Source organism: Panthera leo, chromosome B2 (assembly GCF_018350215.1).
Source record: "Panthera leo isolate Ple1 chromosome B2, P.leo_Ple1_pat1.1, whole genome shotgun sequence".
NCBI classification, from domain to species: domain Eukaryota; kingdom Metazoa; phylum Chordata; class Mammalia; order Carnivora; family Felidae; genus Panthera; species Panthera leo.
In genome coordinates this window covers 147,553,051-147,572,656 of record NC_056683.1, presented here as the reverse complement: position 1 = coordinate 147,572,656, position 19,606 = coordinate 147,553,051, and the positions used below count along the sequence as shown (strand labels likewise).

The window sequence follows — 19,606 nt, the reverse complement described above, 5'->3', positions numbered from 1 at the left end:
AAGCTCTCCCGTGATGACCGTGCAGTGGTTTTCTACTTTACCTTTCCGTATTACGTCCTAATAAGGTGATTTTGAATACGTAAACGTAAAATTAGTGCGAGTATTTAAAATGAAACAATGCTTTTTCGCTTACTCTTTAGTGGGTGGTGAAATGTTCCATGTTCCGAATTATTTGACATCATCTATATTTTAATTAGCATGTCCCTCTGGTTTTATATCTGCAGATTTTCAATTGAGAAAGGGATTGCTGGTCAGGTAGCAAGAACAGGGGAAGTCCTGAACATTCCAGATGCCTATGCAGACCCACGCTTCAACAGGTAAGAAATAGCTTACGGCCCATCCTTCTCTCTGTCACGTCCCACTTGGCTGGAGCCTCTGTAATGACGCGCCCCCAGTTCCCCACCTGCCATCGCCGTGAGGTCCTTCCTCCTGGGCGCTCTGTGACACTTTCTTTGAACCAACTCCCTTATCAGTCCTCAAGTGTTTTCAGATATTTATAAAATGATGGACTGCAAACCACTAATGCTGTCCAGCTACAGGAGATTAAGATGCGATAAACACATTTATACAGGAGCAGTTTAAACTTTTAAGGCTGCTTTCGTTTTTATTATTATTATTATTATTATTATTATTATTATTATTTTATTATTGTTATTATAGTATTCTCATTTTTTCCTGGGCATATTCTCCATCAAACCATACCTTACAAGGCAGTAACCTCTCCTGATGAAATTTCCTACCTTGGAATCCCTGTCCCATCATTAATTAACTCTGGAGTCACCTGGAGTGAGTTTATCTCTTGGAGTCTCAGTTTTTTCATCTTTAAAATGGTACAGTGATGCCTATTTTGTAGGGTGTGTGTGTGTGTGTGTGTGTGTGTGTGTGCGTGTGTGTGTGCGTGTGTCTAAAATTAGAGAAAATACTCATAAGAGATCGGGCAACTTTGCAACAGACAGAAAGCAGGGGCTCCATGGATTGCCGCTTTTATTGGATATTATTCAAGTTGGATATCAGATGGCTTATAAAGGTTTTTTATTTTGTTTTGCGTTTCTTTGGAGAATTAGAAACCAAATTATATAATCTCATTTTAACAGATCTTAAAAATTGAAAGTCTCAAGATTGATGCTGTGACTGGTAGGGATGTAATAGTTCAAATATTTTGGCGTTAGTGTTCTATTAATTCAAACATTTGGTTTACTTTAAGAGGCAGTTAAATAAACAGTAAGCATTTTTTTCAGAAACTTGATTAATGACGAACATGTGCAACTTGTATATAAACACAACTTTATCTTAGTAATGTTTTATCAATAAATTACGAGCATGTAGAAAATCTCAGGTTTTTTTCCAAAAAACCCCAAACTTACTATTTTAGCGCTTAAACATTGGAAATATTTATATATCCTTATTTATAAAACCGTTAGATAAAAATTTTATGGGTCAACGTTTAAGAACCATGAAAAGGCAAACAACAGACTGTGAGAAAATATTTGCAAAGCTTGAATCTGACAAAATACTGTCTCCAGAATATATAAACAACTCTTCCGTTGTAATAGGATACCTCTACTGTAATGAATAGAACCCCACATTTTTTAACAAACATTTCACAAAAGAAGATGCATGAATGGCCATTAGACACATGAAAAGATGCCTGATGTGAGGGAGATGTACTTTGACATGAGATCTCGTTACACAGCAGTGGGAACGGATAGTTTTTAAACAGTGGCCCCGGCAAGTGCTGGCAAGGATGTGCAGAAGCCTGGGTTCTCATACTTTGCTGGTGGGAATGGATAAAGGTGCAGCCACCGTGGAGACCAGTTCTGCAGTTTCTTGTAGAGTTAAGCACATACTGACCGCGCTCAGTCGGCTGCACTCCGAGGGATCCAGAAAAGCAACACGTATCCACCCAGAGATTTGTCTGCACATCTGCAAAACAGCATTTTTCACAATTGCCAAAAAACTGGCTGTCAGCAAATACTAATATCCATGAACTGGTGAGTGGGTAAATAAGACGGATATTCCATACCCTGGAACACCGCGCAGCCATGAGGTGCCGGACCACTTGTACCGTGGTGCCTGCTACCATATGGATCAGTCTCAAAACATTACTCTAAGTCCAGGAAGCCAGGCACGAATGGCCGCCTCTAGCTATCTGGCTGTGTCTGTGGAGCTGAGTCCTATTTGTAAAAAACATTTTCTCGAAATCGGGAGGCCGCAAACATTTTCTCTTAAGGATCAGTTAGTAAGTATTTGGGGCCATAATGTCTCTGGCACGAGTCCTCAGCTGTGTTGCAGCGTGGTGACAATCCATTCAAGAATGGTGCGGTTGTGTTCCATTAAAACTGTTAACAGGGGCGCCTGGGGGGCTCCGTCGGTGAAGCGTCTGACTCTTGATTTCGGCTCAGGTCATGATCTCACGGATCGTGAGTTCGAGCCCCACATCAGGCTCTGTGCTGACAGCTGTGGAGCCTGCTTGGGATTCTCTCTCTCCCTCTCTCTCTGCCCCTCCCCTGCTCTCTAGTTCTCTCTCGTTCTCTCTCTCTCTCTTTCTCATATGAATAAATAAATATACATTAAAGAAATAAAAATGTTAACAAAATAGCAGAGGGCTGTTTTGGCCCCTAGTCTGCAGTGTGCTGACCCCTGCTCTAAATTCGTAAGGTGATAACTCCCATTTAAGTTTGTTTACTAGCAAGTTACATCTCTCATAACATACAGCCAAGTCCAAAAGAACGCTATTTTACCGAATTTATTATATTTTTTCCTCTGCATCCGGTTTGTCTGTGCTGACCTGACCATGCTGGATTCTCAACACCGGATGGTAAACTGAGAGCCCCCTAGAGACCGTTCCGAAAAACTCTTGAAAATAAAAGAACAGGTTGGTTAGGACGCGTTTGAAAAGATTTTAGCTCAGCACTTCCAAATGTCACACTGTCCTTGAATTTAGAAGCTAAGTGGCCCCATTACAGTTTGTTTGTAATGGAAGCATGTAAATTGCAAAACTCACTTGAGACTTATGACGGAATGTATAGTTCACTTTCTTCTGTGTGTGTGTGTGTGTGTGTGTGTGTGTGTGTGTGTGTGTGTTTTGCTCTCGAACGCTACCACAGGGAAGTGGACTTGTACACGGGCTACACCACGCGGAACATACTGTGCATGCCCATCGTGAGTCGGGGGAGTGTCATAGGCGTGGTGCAGATGGTCAACAAACTGAGCGGTAGTGCCTTCTCGAAAACGGACGAGAACAACTTCAAGATGTTTGCTGTCTTCTGTGCGTTAGCCCTACACTGTGCCAATGTAAGTGACGCTGTTTTAAATGTCTTTTTACTACTCCGTATCCACTTTGAACCCTTTTAGGTAAAGCAGTGGAAAGGTTTCTCCCCCCCCACCCCAGCATTTCCTTCACAACCCAGAAAAGTGATTCCTGGTTGTACATATTTCAGGAGAGGTCTTAAAATGCTTTGGGAAAAAACAAAACAAAACAAAAAAAAAAAACTCTTCTAATAATTTGCATTTGTTTCAAGACGAATCTATTAAAAACAAAAATGAGGTTATCTAAAGGTGCAGTGTTCAAATATAAGGTTTACTCATCACGGTATCTACGGAAATGAGTAAGGCAATGTTATCTAAACCCTTACTGTCTGTCATATGCACTGCATTGGAGACTCGTGTGCAAAAGATGGCAGGGACTCCTGGGTTGACCCCCCCCCGGGACAGTCCCACTCGTGAGACTCCGTGGGGCACGTCTCAGCACGGTGGTCAGATGAGGGGTCAGTGCGCTCGACCCCCCCAAAACACGTACGTGTGCCCTCGTCACTGAATAATCTATTAGGTGAGTTCCCGTTTGTTTTGTGAGGCCTCGCTTTAAAATAGTGGAGGCAAACATTTGGTATTAGGTAAACTCTGATAATCCTTTAATGATATTACTGGCATTTAAAAGTCCGGGAAAATTGTAACCTTTACAAAGCTAAACCAATGTAAATGGGAGTTACCACCATACTAATGTGGAAAAGTGTACTTTTTGGAGATAGAACCTCGAGTTCCATAGGGACAGCCACGTAGCTGATGGAAACAGCTGAGAGATGATTAGGAACAAAAGTGGCAAAAAACAGTACTCTGGTGACTAGGGACAACCGTATGCAACTCAGTGCTGTTTAGTAAGAACACCCCTCCTCTGCGTCACCCTGTGCCCTCTCACAGGGACCTCTCCTGTCACCCAGTTCATCAGAAATACATTAGTACAGCCGGCAAATACTTTTTGCTTTAAACATTTTCTGTACCTGTATTTCTCATATATATGTAGAGAGAGAGAGAGAGACAGGCTTACATTTGTTTTCTTTAGTTTAAAAGTTGCAGAGAGGGGACCTCTGGGGGGCTCAGTTGGTTACGCGCCCAAGTCTTCCATCCAAGTACTAACCAGGCCTGATCCCGCTTAGCTTCCGAGATCAGAGGAGATCGGACACGTTCAGGGTGGTATGGCCGTAGACATGCGCCCAAGTCTTGATTTCGGTTCAAGTCATGATCTCACAGTTTGTGAGTTCAAGGCCTGCGTCAGGCTCTACACTGACAGCACGGAGTCTGCTTGGGATTCTCTGTCTCTCTCTCTGCCCTCCCCCCCCAAAATAAATAAGTAAACTTTTAAAAAAGTTGCAGAGAATATAATTTCTAGTATATCCTGAATATTGGTTTTTATCGGTTTTTTAAATTTTCTTTAGTGTTTTTATTTATTTTCGAGACAGAGAGAGAGCATGAGCAGGGGAGGGGCAGAGAGAGCCAGAGACACAGAATCTGAAGCAGGCTCCGGGCTCCCAGCTATCAGCACAGAGCCCGACACAGGGCTCGAACTCCCAAAACTGTGAGTGAGATCATGACCTGAGCTGAAGTTGGATGCTTAACCGACTGAGCCACCCAGGCACCCCTTTATGGGTTTTTTTTAAATGTTTCCGGTGGAATCTACTGTAGCAACTTGAGAACATTGTAGTGCATTTAAATATATAACAATACGGTTATATGATCGTAAACTCTAGCATCATTCTTTTCTCTCTCTGAATATGTATTTCTGTACCCCACAGAAGTTTGATCTAATGTAACATGTTTTATGCTTTAAAGTGTTTTATTTATTAAGATAAGCTAAAACATGTATAATAAGTGTTAAAAACTAATTTTGGCTTGTGATAGTATATGTCATTATGTGATCAAAGTAACCATGTTATGAAATTTTGATAAATGATTATCAGAGGTAAAAAATATCAATTATTGGAAACTGTTCTATCCTAATAAGATGTCTGTGACTTAAAAAAATGGCTAATATACCTATAAATACATTTTACCTATTTTAGACTGAAACTAAGCTTAGTGTAAGTTTTTTATACTTTTTATTTTAAAATAACTTCAGACAGAAGGCAACGTTACAAAAATAATACAAAGGTTCCCTCATACCATTACCTGTGCTCCCCAGTGTTGGTATGTTGCCATTTTTGCCTTGATTTTCTTCTTTCCTTCCTTCCTTCCTTTCTTTCTTTCTTTCGTTCTTTCCTTCTTTCTTTCTTTCTTCTCTCTCCATCCCATTCATAGATGTTGTGTTTCTCTGATCTGTTTGAGAGCGTGTTTTAGACAAAATGTCCCCTAACGCCCAAGTACTTTTGTCTGTATTTTCTAAAGGCAAGTGCATCGTCTCATTTTTCCACTGCAGAATTTCAAAGTCCAGAAATTCCCGTTGGAACCGTACAAGTTTGTTAGGACTGTCATGACCCGCACTGCAGACTGGCTGGCTCGGACAACAGGAAGTGATCAGCCACAGTCTGGCAACTCCATGTCCTGTTGTATCAGTGACTTCGGTTTCTTCTGAGGCCTCTCTCCTTGGTCTCTAGGTGGCCCTCTTCTCCCTGTGTCTACATACGGTCCTCCTCCTGTGCATGTCTGGGTTCTGATCCCCTTTGCTCAGAAGGACACATGTCCTACCGAATTCAGGCCCAGCCTTTTGACCTCATTTTACCCTAATCGCCTCTTAAAGGCCCTGTCTCCAAACATGTCACGTTCTGAGGCACTACAGATTTAAGGTTTCAACATAGGAATTTGGGGACTAAATTCAGCCCCTAACCTACGCCAGGTATCTTACCTACAAACTTCTTCTTTTTCATGTTTATTTTATTTATTTTGAGAGAGAGAGAGAGTGCGCGAGCAGAGGAGGGGGAGAGAGAAAGGGGGAGAGAGAGAGTCCCAAGCAGGCTCCGCAGCTGTCCGCGCAGAACTCGACGTGGGGCTCGAACTCACGAGCCCTGAGATCGTGACCTGAGTCGAAATCAGGAGTCAGACGCTTAACCCACTGAGCCCCCCAGGCGTCCCTAAACTACAGACTTCTTTAGCGTCCTTTCATCTGGACCCATTCCTTACTCTTGGCCTTTCATGACCTGGGTATTTTTTAAGCATATAGGCCGGTGATTTTGTAGAATGTTTCTTAATTTAATTTGGACTTGTCTGACGTTTCCTCACGATTATATTGAGGTTATAATTTTGGCAGGACTCTCACAGGCTGATGTGTTCCCATCAGATCCCCTGAGCAGGGACACATCCTTTGGTGACGTTCGCTTCCTCGTTTGGTTAAGGTGCTGTCGGACAGGTTTCTCCTCTGAAACGTTTTCCCTTTTTCTCACCATTTGAGAAGAGAGATTTTACCTAAGCCTCTGGAGTCACTTCCTCTTTCTCTCTTTCCCTGAGCTACATATTGACACCCCTGCTCTTACACCACAGAATTCCTTCTAGCCACCTCATTGCCATCTTTGGAGCTTTCTTCTTTGACACTGAGAAATTCGATTCCCACTCTTCAACATCAATTTTATTCCTGCTTGTCCCTTTTCTCTCCAAGGAGGCCTGAAGTATTGCTTTCGTTAATAAGGAAATAACAGAAAGCATTTTATTCAAAATGCAATTTATTTTGCTTTATTCAAAAGCAATTTCTCTTCATTTGAATTCCACCTGAGCTAAGATATGGAAAAAGTGATTTTAAATGGTCGATCAAAAGTTCTTTTAAATGATCTATCGGCTGAAAACTTATTTCTGTCCACCTTCGATATTTTGTGAAAGCTTTAGAAACCATTATTAGATCTCATTAATACCATATTTTATATTTCCATTTGTTTTAGGAGGTTTTTATACTAGAGCAATTTAAGGAAGTGGTTAATTTGAAATGGGAGGTGGACAAAAGTCATTTTTAGGTCAGTGTATGTGTGGAAGTTAAGGAGGTAGAAATCAGTCCTCTTAAGGTCTGTCCGGGATTCCATGGGTTCCTTGAAGAACGCATCACTGTCGGTTTAAACACTCCTGAGTTGGGGAGGAGTTAAGACGGCAGAGAAGCAGGGGGACCCTGGGCTTTCCTCGTCCCTCAAACACGGCTCTATTGAGGTCAGATTTTTAGAACACTCGGGAAGTGGGTCTGCAGAGTGGCCGAGGATCTCCACAGCTGGAGGGAGACTGCGTGACAGGTGGGAGGTACGTGGAAATGATTTGGGGGAGAGAAAGACGGCGGTGCCACGGAGGGGGAGGGAACCCTTTCCGTGGAGAGACAAAAGGGAGAGAGAGAGGGAAGGATTGGGAAAGTGTGGCATAAAGTTTGCACAAGGGGAAAACCTCTTTGGCCCACAGACGGGAGAGCGAGAAGTACTGAGTGTCCCGGTTCTCTTTTGCAAACAGCACTTGGAGCTCAAACTGTGAGGTTTTAGAAGCGCATGACTTTCTCCGGGGCGGAGCTGTGGCCTGTGCCGGCCCCGGGGAGGGGGAGGGAGGGAGCCGGCCCCGGAGCGTATAGGATCTCGGGGCACACTGGGAGAGAACAGTCCCCTTCCTGGAGTACTGTTGGAAGAGGGTTTATTGCCTCCCAAGGATAAAAGACCCTGCAGGTGCCATCCAAAGGCCTTTTGTCAGCAGGGGACAGAAGTGCACCCAGAGGAAATATAACCTTTGCTGCTTTGAGCGGTGTTACACCATAGATTCCGCACGCCGTGCAGGCGTGGGACCGTTTCTCAGGGACAGAGGACGTCACACGGCGTGGAGAGGCTCGACTCCAGAGGAAGGAGGGCACATCCGTGCGGTGCCCCGTGCTTTTAAGACTTTGAGTTTTGAATCCCAGCCCTGTGCCAAAGATAAAAGGCAGGACAGTCGTGGCGCAGGGCGAGCTGACCGCCCTCGCTGTTCCGTGAGGGCTGCCTGAACAGGGCAGGGTGTGAGATCCCTGTCCGAGGACCAGAGATTGGGGTGGCGCCATCTTACCCCCAACACCAGCACGGTGCGACCTCAGAGTGCAACACACAGGCCCCCGGTGGAGGCAGGACCCGTTTACGCCGAACCCCGCCCCGCCGCAGGCCTGCCAGCTGCTTATCTGTGGGGGCCAGACTGACCCTGAGCCAACGCAGCAGGCCTCTCCTGAAGCCCAGCACAGCCAGCACCTTCCAGGCCCCAGGTGTTCTGAAAATCAGCTCCTTCAGAACAACACCTACAGTTCTTTTCTTCTTTTCTTCTTTCTTCTTCGTTTGTACTTTTGGAATCAGGCTCCTAGTTTCTTGTTTGTTTTGTCGTGTCCTTTTCTCTTTTTTTCCATCAGGCTTTTTTATTCCTTTTTTCTTTTCTTCTTTTTTTCCTTTCTTTTTCTTTGGAATCAGCCTTCATGTTTTTTGATTCTCTGGGTTTGTATTTTGGCTCCCTTTCATTTTCTCTTTTTTTGGGGATCAGGCTTCCCCCCCCGACACTTTTTTTCAGGGGTACTTCAACAAATAAAGCACACCTCATTAAGGTTCAAACACTCCCCACTACAGGCGAGGAGCTCTGAAGTGGCCTGACCAGCGGGAACGAGCAGTGGAATGCGTATAAGATACACCAGAAACACTTCCTGGAGTGCTAGGCCCCGGACAGTGTATGATTTCTTTCTCATATAGCAGTACTCTCAGGTGCAGGAAATATAACATGCTTTTAAAACACCCAAAAGAGTGGGATGAGGTGGCCTAGTGGTTATGGTGATTGACTGCTAAAACACCCAAAAGACAGAAACTTAGCCAAAATGACAAGACAGAGGAATTCTCCCCAAAAGAAAGGTCAAAAAGAAATCACAGCCAGGGACTTGCTCAAAACAGATGTATGCAATATATCTGAACAAGAACTTAGAACAACAGTCGTAAGACTACTAGCTGAGCTTGAAAAAAAAAAAAAGCATAGAAGACACCAGAGAAACCCTTGGTGCAGAGGTCAAAGACCTAAGAAGTAATCAGGATGAAATAAAAAATGCCATAACTGGGACGCAAAACAAACTAGACATACTGACAATGAGGATCAAGGAAGCAGAGGAAAGAATCATTGATACAGAAGATAAAATTATGGAAAATAATAACGCTTGAAAAAAAGAAGGAAAGGATATTCTATCACAAGGGGAGACTTAGAGAACTAAGTGACTCCATGAAACAAAACAATATCTGTATCATAAGAGTCCCAGAAGAAGAGCTGGAAAACAGGGCAGAGGATCATTTGAACAAATTATAGCTGAGAACTTCCCCAATCTGGGGAAGGAAACAGGCATCCAAGTCCAACAGGCACAGAGGACTCCCTTCAAAATCAACAAAAATAGATCAACACTGTTGATCATAGTGAAACTTGCAAAATACAAAGAGAGAATGCATGGTGAAACTTACAAAATACAAATATAAAAAGAGAATTCTGAAAGTAGCTAGGGCCCAAAGGTCCTTCACCTACAAGGGTAAACACATATAGCAGACCTGTCCACTGAAACTTGGCAGGCCAGAGGACAGTGGCAGGAAATATTCAACATGCTGAATAGGAAAAATATGCACTAAGAGTCCTTTACTCAGCAAGGCTGTCATTCAGAATAGAAGGAGAGATCCAGACTTTCCCAGACAAACAAAAACTAAAGGAGTTCGTGACCACTAAACCAGCGCTGCAAGAAATTTTAAGGGGGAAGGGCGCCTGGGTGGCGCAGTCGGTTAAGCGTCCGACTTCAGCCAGGTCACGATCTCACGGTCCGTGAGTTCGAGCCCCGCGTCAGGCTCTGGGCTGATGGCTTGGAGCCTGGAGCCTGCTTCCGATTCTGTGTCTCCCTCTCTCTCTGCCCCTCCCCCGTTCATGCTCTGTCTCTCTCTGTCCCAAAAATAAAATAAAAAAAAGTTGAAAAAAAAAAAAAAAAAAAGAAATTTTAAGGGGGATTCTCTAAGTGAAGAAAAGACCAAAAGCAACGAAGACAAGAAAGGACCAGTGAACATCACCAGAAACACCAAGTCTACTGGTAACACAATGGCACTAAATTCCTATCTTTCAGTAATCCCTCTGAATGTAAATGGATTAAATGCCCCAATGAAAAGACTTAGGGTATCAGAATGGATTTTTTAAAAAAAGAAAAAAGATCCATCTATGTGCTGCCGACAAGAGACTCTTTTTAGAGCTAAATACCTTCAGATTGAAAGTGAGGGGATGGAGAACGATCTACCATGCTTCTGGAGGTCAAAAGAAAGAGTCGCCATACTTCTGTCAGACAAACTAGATTTAAAACAAAGACTGTAACAAGAAATGAAGAAGGTCATTATATCGTAATTAAGGGGTGTATCCATCAAGGAGATCTAACAATTGTAAATATTTATGCCCCCAACTTGCAAGCACCCAGATATACAAATCAGTTAATAACCAACATATAGGAACTCATTGTTAATAATACCATGATAGTAAGAGACTTTAATACCCCACTTACAACAATGGACAGATCCTCTAAGCAGAAAATCAACAAGGAAACAATGACAGCGAAAGACACACTGGAACAGAGGGATTTAACAGATATATTCAGAACATTTTACCCTAAAGCAGCAGAATACACATTTTTCCCCAAGTGTTCCTGGAACATTCTCCAGAATAGATCACATCTGGGTCACAAATCAGCCCTCAACAGATACAAGAAGATCGAGATCATACCGTGCATATTCTCAGATCACAGCACTATGAAACTTAAAATCAACCACAAGAAAAAATTTTGAAAAGCCCTCAAATACATAGAGGTGAAAGAACATCCTGCTCAAGAATGAATGGGTCAATCAGGAAATTAAAGGAGTTAAAAAAATACTTGGAAGCAAATGAAAATGAAAACACCACAGTCCAAACCCTTTGGGATGCAGCAAAGGCAGTCCTAAGAGGGAAGTGCATTGCAATTCTCAAGAAGTAAGAAGGTCCCAAATACGCAACCTCACCTTATACCTAAAGGAACTAGAAAAGCAGCAAATAAAGCCTAAAGCCAACAGAAGAAGGGAAAAAGTAAAGATTAGAACAGAAATAAACGATACGGAAACCAACAAATAAAAACCCAGCAGAACAGATCAATGAAACTAAACGCTAGTTCTTTGGAACCATCAACAGAATTGATAAATCCCTAGCTGTACTTGGCAAAAAGAAAAGAGAGGACACAAAAAAATAAAATCGTGAATGAAAGAGGAGAGATCACAACCAACACCACAGAAATACAAACGATTATAAGAGAATACTGTGGAAAATTACATGCCAACAAACTAGACAATCTGGAAGAAATGGAAAAACTCCTAGAAACTCAAACACTACCAAAACTGAAACAGGAAGAAATAGACAATCTGAACAGGCCCATAACCAGCAAAGAAATTGAGTCAATTATCAAAAATCACTCAAGAAACAAGAGTCCTGTGAGATGGCTTCCTAGGGGAATTCTACGAGACATTTAAAAGAGTTAATACCTTTTCTTTTCAAACTATTGCAAAAAATGGAAATGGAAGGAAAGCTTCCAAACTTATCTATGAAGCCAGCATTACCTTGGTTGCAAAACCAGACAAAGACCCCTCTAGAAAGGAGAATTACAGTCCAATATTCCTGATGAACCTGGATGCAAAAATTCTCAACAAGATATAGGAAACCGAACTTTACGGTACATTAGAAGAATTATTCACCATAATCAAGTGGGATTTATCCCTGGGCTGCAGGGCTGGGTCAGTGTTCACAGATCAATCAACCTGATGTACCACATTAATAAAAGAAAGGAGAAGAACCATATGATCCTCTCAATAGATGGAGGAAAAGCATTTGACAAAGTACAACATCCTTTCTTAATAAAAAACCCCAAGAAAGTAGGGATAGAAGGAACATAAGTCAACATCATAAAGGTCATGTATGAAAGACCCACAGCTAATATCATCCTCAATGGGGAAAAACTGAGAGCTTTCCCCCTAAAGTCAGGAACATAACAGGGATACCACTTGCACCACTGTTGTCCAACATAGTACTGGAAGTCCTCGCCTCAGCAACCAGGCAACAGATTGGCAAAGAAGAAGTCAAACTTATATTCTTCGCTCGTGACGTGGTGCTCTACATGGAAAACATGAAAGACTCCCTCAGAACGCTGCCAGAACTAATACACAAATTCAGCAAAATCAGAGGATAAAAAATCAATGTACAGAAGTCAGTTGCATTTCTATACACCAATAATGAAGCAGCAGAAAGAGAAATCAAGGAATCGACCCTATCTACAGTTGCACCAAAAACCGTAAGATACCTAGGAATAAACCTAACCAAAGAGGTAAAAGATCTGTACTCTGAAAACTATAGAAAGCTTATGTAAGAAATTGAAGACACAAGGAAGTGGAAAAACGTTCCACGCTCGTAGATTGGAAGAACAAATACTGTTAAAATGTCAATACTACCCAAAGCAATCTATGTCTTCAATGCAATCCCTATCAAAATAGCACCAGCGTTCTTCACAGAGCTAGAGCAAACAATTCTAAAATTTGTATGGAACCAGATAAGATCCCGGATAACCACAGTCATGTTGAAAAAGAAAGCCAGAGCTGGAGGCATCACAATTTTGGACTTCAAGCTGCATTACAAAGCCGTAATCATCAACACAGTGTGATACTGGCACAAAAACCGACACCTAGATCAGTGGAACAGAAGAGAGAACCCAGGGGCGCCTGGGTGGCTCAGTCGGTTAAGCGTCCAACTCTCGATTTCAGCTCAGGTCATGATCTCCCGGTTTGTGAGTCTGAGCCTCTCGTTGGGCTCTGCACTCACAGTGCAGATCCTGCTTGTGATTCTCTCCCTCTCCCCCACTCTCTCTCCCCCTCCACCACTCATGCCGTTTCTGTCTCTCTCAAAATTAAACTTTAAAAAGGTTAAAAAAAAGAAACGAATAGAGAACCCAGAAATGAACCCACAAACGTATGGCTAACTAATCTTTGACAAATCAGGAAAGAGTATCCAGTGGAAAAAAGACAGTCTCTTCAGCAAGTGGTGCTGGGAAAACCAGACAGCAACATACAGAAGAATCAAACTGGACCACTTTCTCACACCGTACACAAAAGTAAATTCAGAATGGATTTATGTTTGAATAAATAAGACCCAACCTAATAAGACCTAATAAGACCCAACCTAATAAGACCTAATAAGATGGATTGCTATCCATCAAAATCCTAGAGGAGAAAACAGGTAGCACCCTCTTTGACCTCAGCCACAGCAGTTTCTTACTAGACATGTCTCCAGAGGAAAGGGAAATAAAAGCAAAAGTCAACTGTTGAGGTTTCTTCAAGATTAAAAGCTTCTGCACAGCAAATGATGCAATCAACAAAACTCGAAGGCAGCCAACAGAATGGAAGATATTTTCCAATTACAAAGCGGATAAAGGCTTAGTACCCAAAATCTATAAAGAGCTTACCAAGCTTAACGCCTGAAAAACAAAACAAATAATCCGATGAAGAAATGGGTAGACGACACGTACAGACACTTTTCCTAAGATGTCCAGATTGCTAACAGACACATAAAAAGATGCTCAACATCACTTATCATTAGGGAAATACGAATCAAAACAATGAGACACCACCTCACACCTGTCAGAATGGATAAAGTGAACAACTCAAGAAACAATAGACGTTGGCAAGGATGCGGAGGTAGGGGGACTGTTTTGCACTGTTGGTGGAAATGCAGATCGGTGCAGCCACTCTGGAAAACGGTATGGAGGATCCTCCAAAAAATAAAAAATAGAACTATCCTACAACCCAGCAACTGCACTGCTTGGTGTACAGAAGGATACAAAGGGGCACACGCACCCAATGTTTATAACAGCACTGTCCACAAGAGTCCCAAGTATAGAAAGAGCCCAAATGTCTGTCGATAGATAAATGGATAAAGAATACGTGGGGTACATCTACGTGCATATGTACACACGCACAATGGAATATTAGACGTCAAAGAGAATGAATCTTGCCATTTGCAACAATGTGGATGGAACTAGAGTGTATTATGCTAAGTGAAATGAGTCAGAGAAAGATAAATATATGGTTTCACTCATGTGGAATTTAAGAAAACAGATGAGCGTCGGGGAGGGGAAAGAAAAGTAAGATGAAAACAGAGAGGGAGATCAATCGTAAGAGACCCAAATACAGAGAATAGGCTGAGGGCTGCTGGAGAGGAGGCGGAGGGGGATGGGCATTAAGGAGGGCACTTGCTGGGATGAGCCCTGGCTGTTGTATGTAAGTGATGAATCACTAAATTCTCCTGAAACCGATATTACACTGTCTGTTAACTAACATGAGTTTCAATAAATTAATTTAAAAACAAAACAAAACACTCCGAGTTGATTCATCCGTGTTATTAACGGCTGGCCCGGCAAGTCCCAAGGTCTTCAAACCCGCAGGGTGTTGCATCATAAAACACGGGTGCAAACGTGATTAAATGTTTATACCACACTAAAACCAAATTTACACAAGAAAAATAACACTCCTGAAAAGTCGTGACTCAGTTAACAGGCAGTCTATCTTTCCATTGATTTTTTTTTTTTTTTTAAGAAAATTACTTACGGTGCAAGTTGCCAAACTATGTGATGCAGTGGCAGCTCTCTGTGGAGTTTGTGACTGTTTTTTGGTTTTTTTTTTTTTACTGCAATATTTCTTCTCACTAAAAGTTATAAAAATTATATTGTTTGGACAGGTTCTCCAACTCAAAACAACAGCCTCTTTATCTGAACCTGCTCCAGGGTGACTCCTGTTCTCCACTTCCCTTCCTGGCCTTCCCGCCTGAGGGATTCTTGGAGCTGAGTTTATTTCAAAAGTGCTCCTATTCAGAAAAAGACCAACTCACATGTCTTCTTTAAAGTAACACTTCTTTTGTTAGTTGGAGCACGAATCCTTCCAAATAAAAAAGAAGACAGTTCCCAGTTTCGGTAAGACAGCCGCTGGTTTCTTTACAATGGGGTTTTCCAGAACCTTCTTCAACTAAAAAGAGTGGTCCACAGACCACGAGAGTAGAGGCTAAGACCTGAATCCGGTCCTCGTGCTGGCACTGACATGATTTTTTTGAGCAAATTTGCTTCCGCATTTGAGCGTTCTTCCCCCAACCATCATACGAAGCTTAGGAAAAACACCTTGTAGTAAACCCTGTCCTAAGCATTAATCACATCTGTGGGCTCCTTGTCTTTCCCTCAATGTTCTATTTGTTTCTAGAGGATATACATAAATTTTTATTAAGGTCATAAATGTGAAAAGCTTTGTGCTACTAGTACGAAGTACTTTTTTTTTTTTAAGTTTATTTTGAGAGAGAGAGCACGCGAGCAGGAGAGGGGCAGAGGGAGAGGGAGAGAGAGGATCCCAAGCAAGCTCTGCACTGTCAGCATGGAGCCTGACATGGAGCTTGAACCCGTGAACCCTGAGATCGTGACCTAATCCGAAACCAAGAGTCTGACACTCAGTTGGCTGACCCACCCAGGCGCCCCAGGATGAAGTACTTTTTAATGGTCCGCTGATACAGAGTCAGATTAAGTATGTCGGTCCTAGAAATTTTTAAATCCTTCCGCTCTTGAAATCGTTCACATGAAAATTGCTTCCTTGTTATTATTATTTAAAAAAATTTTTTAATGTTTATTTTTGAGAGAGAGAGAGAGACGGTGCAAGTGGGGGAGGGGCAGAGAGAGGGGGAGACACAGAATCCGAAGCAGGCTCCGGGCTCCGAGCTGTCGGCGCAGAGCCCGACGCGGGGCTCGAACCCTCGAACTGGGAGATCGTGACCTGAGGTGACGTCAGATGCTTAACCTACCGAACCACCCAGGCGCCCCTGAAAATTGCTTCTAACAGTGAACGTGATAATAGAACAGCATATCTTATTGTTGTTTGGCTCAGTCGTCTTTGATTAAAAGTTTTGTCCAAGAGGCAGGGCACATGGGCCGTAGGAACACTCCTGTTCTTCAGCTCTCCCGTGCTTCCTTTTGATTACACCTCTTGTATCATGCAGGGGGCATACCTCTGACTGGCAACGTCTCCATCTCATTAATAGATAATGCTCGTACTGTTAGCAGAAAGGTAACAACCACTTTAAAAAAGCTCAAAAGCTCTTTTAAAAGTAAAAGAGTTCATTAATTTAGTCACGCATATTATGCTTTCAAGTAAATAATTTGATAGCGATGCCGAAAGCCAACAGGATAGCGATAATACGTGTTCCATCCTCTGCCTAGAGAAGGCAATCCTTTAAAGCAGATTAGATCTTTACAGTTGGGATCAGAAGCCATTTGCCATTAAAGGAATGTGGGGGGGGCGAAATCATTATTGAATCGAAACCAATTGGCTAGGGACAGATTTAATAAATGGCGTAACCTGTATTCGTTCCTGAATTCACCAGCCAAGCAGTGGGTATCTTCTCTGTCCCGGACGGTGAATGTAAGATCATCATAGTAAGAACCACTCTTAACTCAGTACGACACTTACTCCATGACGGGTTCTGTGTTGGACATTTTACATACAAAAACCACAGTCTCACACCAGTCCAGAGTGAGGAATACGTTTCCATCTGGCACAAGAAAGAACAGCCGTCCAGAGTTTAAGCAATTTGCACAAGGTCACACAGCAGCACGTGTATGAGCGAGCCAGGGTCTGAATGCAGGTAGACCTTTCACGTGACCCTGCCCTTCCCTGAGACTGCTGAAGAGAGAGACAGACAGTAAGGCGTGTTTTTAAGTTTTCTATACAAGATACAGAGTAGGTGGTACCTAAGGGAGTGTGAAATTTTGCCGGAATGGGGGAAAGTTCAGGAAACACCTTCACAGACAATGTAACGTAAATGAGAAGGCTAAGATAGGATGAATCAAATAGTTTGGAATAAGTTGGTAGAAAGTTTAATAATTCGTGGTGTACTTCAGAGGAGAATTGCGTAAGTTGAATTTGTGTCTGTAGATGATGAACTGAATGTTGGGTACAACACTTGAGTTTTTCATACCTCCAACAAAACTTTTCTCAGAAATACCCGCCAAGGGACGCTTGGACTCAGTTGGTTAAGCGTCCGACTCCTGATTTCTGCTCAGGTCATGATCTCACCGTTCCTGGGACCGAGCCTCGCTTGGGCTCAGCAGTGACAGAGTGGAGGCTGCTTGCTTTCTCTCTCTTTCAGAATAAATTAATAAATATTAAAAGAAATACCCACCTAAAATTTACCTATCTCTGTTTGTAGGAACATGGTAACACTTTTCCCCCCTCTAACATCCTTAATTTGAATACTCTTAGAAAAAAATGACTGAATAAAAATTCTTAGACCTCACCTTTTAGGTAACACGAAATAGGTAACACGAAATAGAAACCTTTTAATCCTTTTCCAAATCTACAAGTGTATAGGTAATGGGTTTTAATGGACTTAGATTTTGGGGGGGGCTCTAGGACTACAAGGTTTATAAATGATATGCTCATTTATTCCTTCCCCAAATAGGAGCTGAACACTTGAACGTGTTAGGTCCTATGCTAGGTACAGATTGAGAATTAACTGACCCTGAAGCCTAGGTGGTTTCAGGTCCCACACGTATGTCTGTATTTGTTGAAGTCTCAAGGCGCTGAGTACAGGCAGTTTCCATTCTTGTGTTGATTTTCAAGGCATCGCTTTCAGATGTGCAATTTTTCTTTCACATTTGACACTCTTTCCCTCTGCCCTTTTAAATCATTCTCTGATCACTTTTGGAGTTGAAGGTTGCTGAGTATTGTTCTGTCTCAAGCTGGAAATCAGAGAGATGTGCGTTTTATTTTTGCTGAATTTTTAATTTTTTTAATGTGTTAACTTTAATTTTTAATATTTTTCTTTTTCTAAATATAATTTATTGTCAAGTTATGACAATAAATTGGGCTCTTGGCTTCGGAAGTAGATTCCCATGATTCATCGCTTGCATACAACACCCAGTGCTCATCCCGACAAGTGCCTTCCTCAATGCCCATCACTCATTTTCCCCTCCACCGCTCCGTCACCCCTCCCCTCAACCCTCAGTTTGTTCTCTGTATTTAAGAGTCTCTTAGGGTTTGCCTCCCTCTCTGTTTGAAACTCTTTTCTTTTTCCTCTTCCCCTCTCCCATGGTCTTCCGTTAAGTGTCTCAAATTCCACATATGAGTGAAAACGTACGACATCTGTCTTTCTCTGACTTATTTCACTTAGCATAGCAGTCTCCAGTTCCATCCACATTGTTGAAAATGGCAAGACAGACACATGAAAAGATGCTCAAAATCGCTCATCATCGGGGAAATACAAATCACAACCACAATGAGATACCACCTCTGTCAGAATGGCTAAAATTAACAACTCGGGCAACGACAGATGCTGGCGAGGATGCGGAGAATGAGGAGTCCTCTTGCACTGTTGGTGGCAATGCAAGCTGGTGCAGTCGCTCTGGAAATCAGTGTGGAAATTCCTCCAGAAATTAAAAATAGAACTACCCTACGACCCAGCAGGAGCGCTACTAGGAATTTACCCAGAGGATACAGGAGTACTGATTCACAGGGGCACATGTACCCCAGTGTTTATAGCAGCGCTTTCAACAGTAGCCAAATAATGGAAAGATCCCAAACGTCTATCCACCGATAAATGGACAAAGAAGATGTGGTATATATATACAATGGAATACTACTTGGCAATGAGAAAGAACGAAATCCGGCCATTTTAAGACCATTATTTCCAACTTACCCACTTTGGACCTTGAGAAAGTTGGTTTGCTTTTGAGTGTCTATTTCCTAAACTAACGAGTAGCAATAACACCAAGCGTGGGCTTGCCGTTAGGACTAAATCAGGTAGTGTAGGTAAGATTCTTAGGAGTGGTTCTCAACAATACTCCCTTTGTGCTTAGCCCTAGTTAGTCATGATATTTGTGTTTTGCGAATAGTCATCGTAGTCAGTTTCATAAAATCCCACTTCATTGCTACATATATACCTGGGGGGGTTGTTTCCATGGGCTAAGCTGCTTTTTTTTTTTTTTTTTAATTGGTATTTCCCTCAGTTTTTACTGGAAAGTAGCAAGAAAGAGCTAACCGAGGGAGCTTTGAGGCCTACCCTAAGAGAAAACCTGTACGTTGACAGAGTAAGAGAAGTCAGCGAATCTTACAGGACATCTCCGTTTTCCATACAACGAAGCGTGTCAGGACACACAGCTTGGGTCACTTTTCTTGTGACTTAATTCTCTTTGCTTTCTTCTAAACTAAACTATCCTTGTTAGTAGGAGCATAACACCAAAAATAATATAGATTTGTGTCTGTACGTGTTTTTTTTTCTGCTCCCCTGTTGGTTTTTCATCAAGCAAACGGCCTGGAGAATAATATTGTCA

The 19,606-nt window shown here is 42.3% G+C and overlaps 1 protein-coding gene across 3 annotated transcripts in view; it reads left to right on the top strand.

The window, feature by feature from the left end:
• PDE10A (phosphodiesterase 10A) overlaps nucleotides 1-19,606 on the top strand; it is a 339,438-nt gene that overhangs the window by 272,429 nt on the left and 47,403 nt on the right. For all 3 annotated transcript variants that reach the window (XM_042940270.1, XM_042940269.1, XM_042940272.1), the window contains exons 12-13: nucleotides 225-317; nucleotides 3,108-3,294. In XM_042940270.1, the coding sequence (XP_042796204.1) occupies nucleotides 225-317; nucleotides 3,108-3,294 (280 nt within the window). The remainder of the gene's footprint in view (nucleotides 1-224; nucleotides 318-3,107; nucleotides 3,295-19,606) is intronic.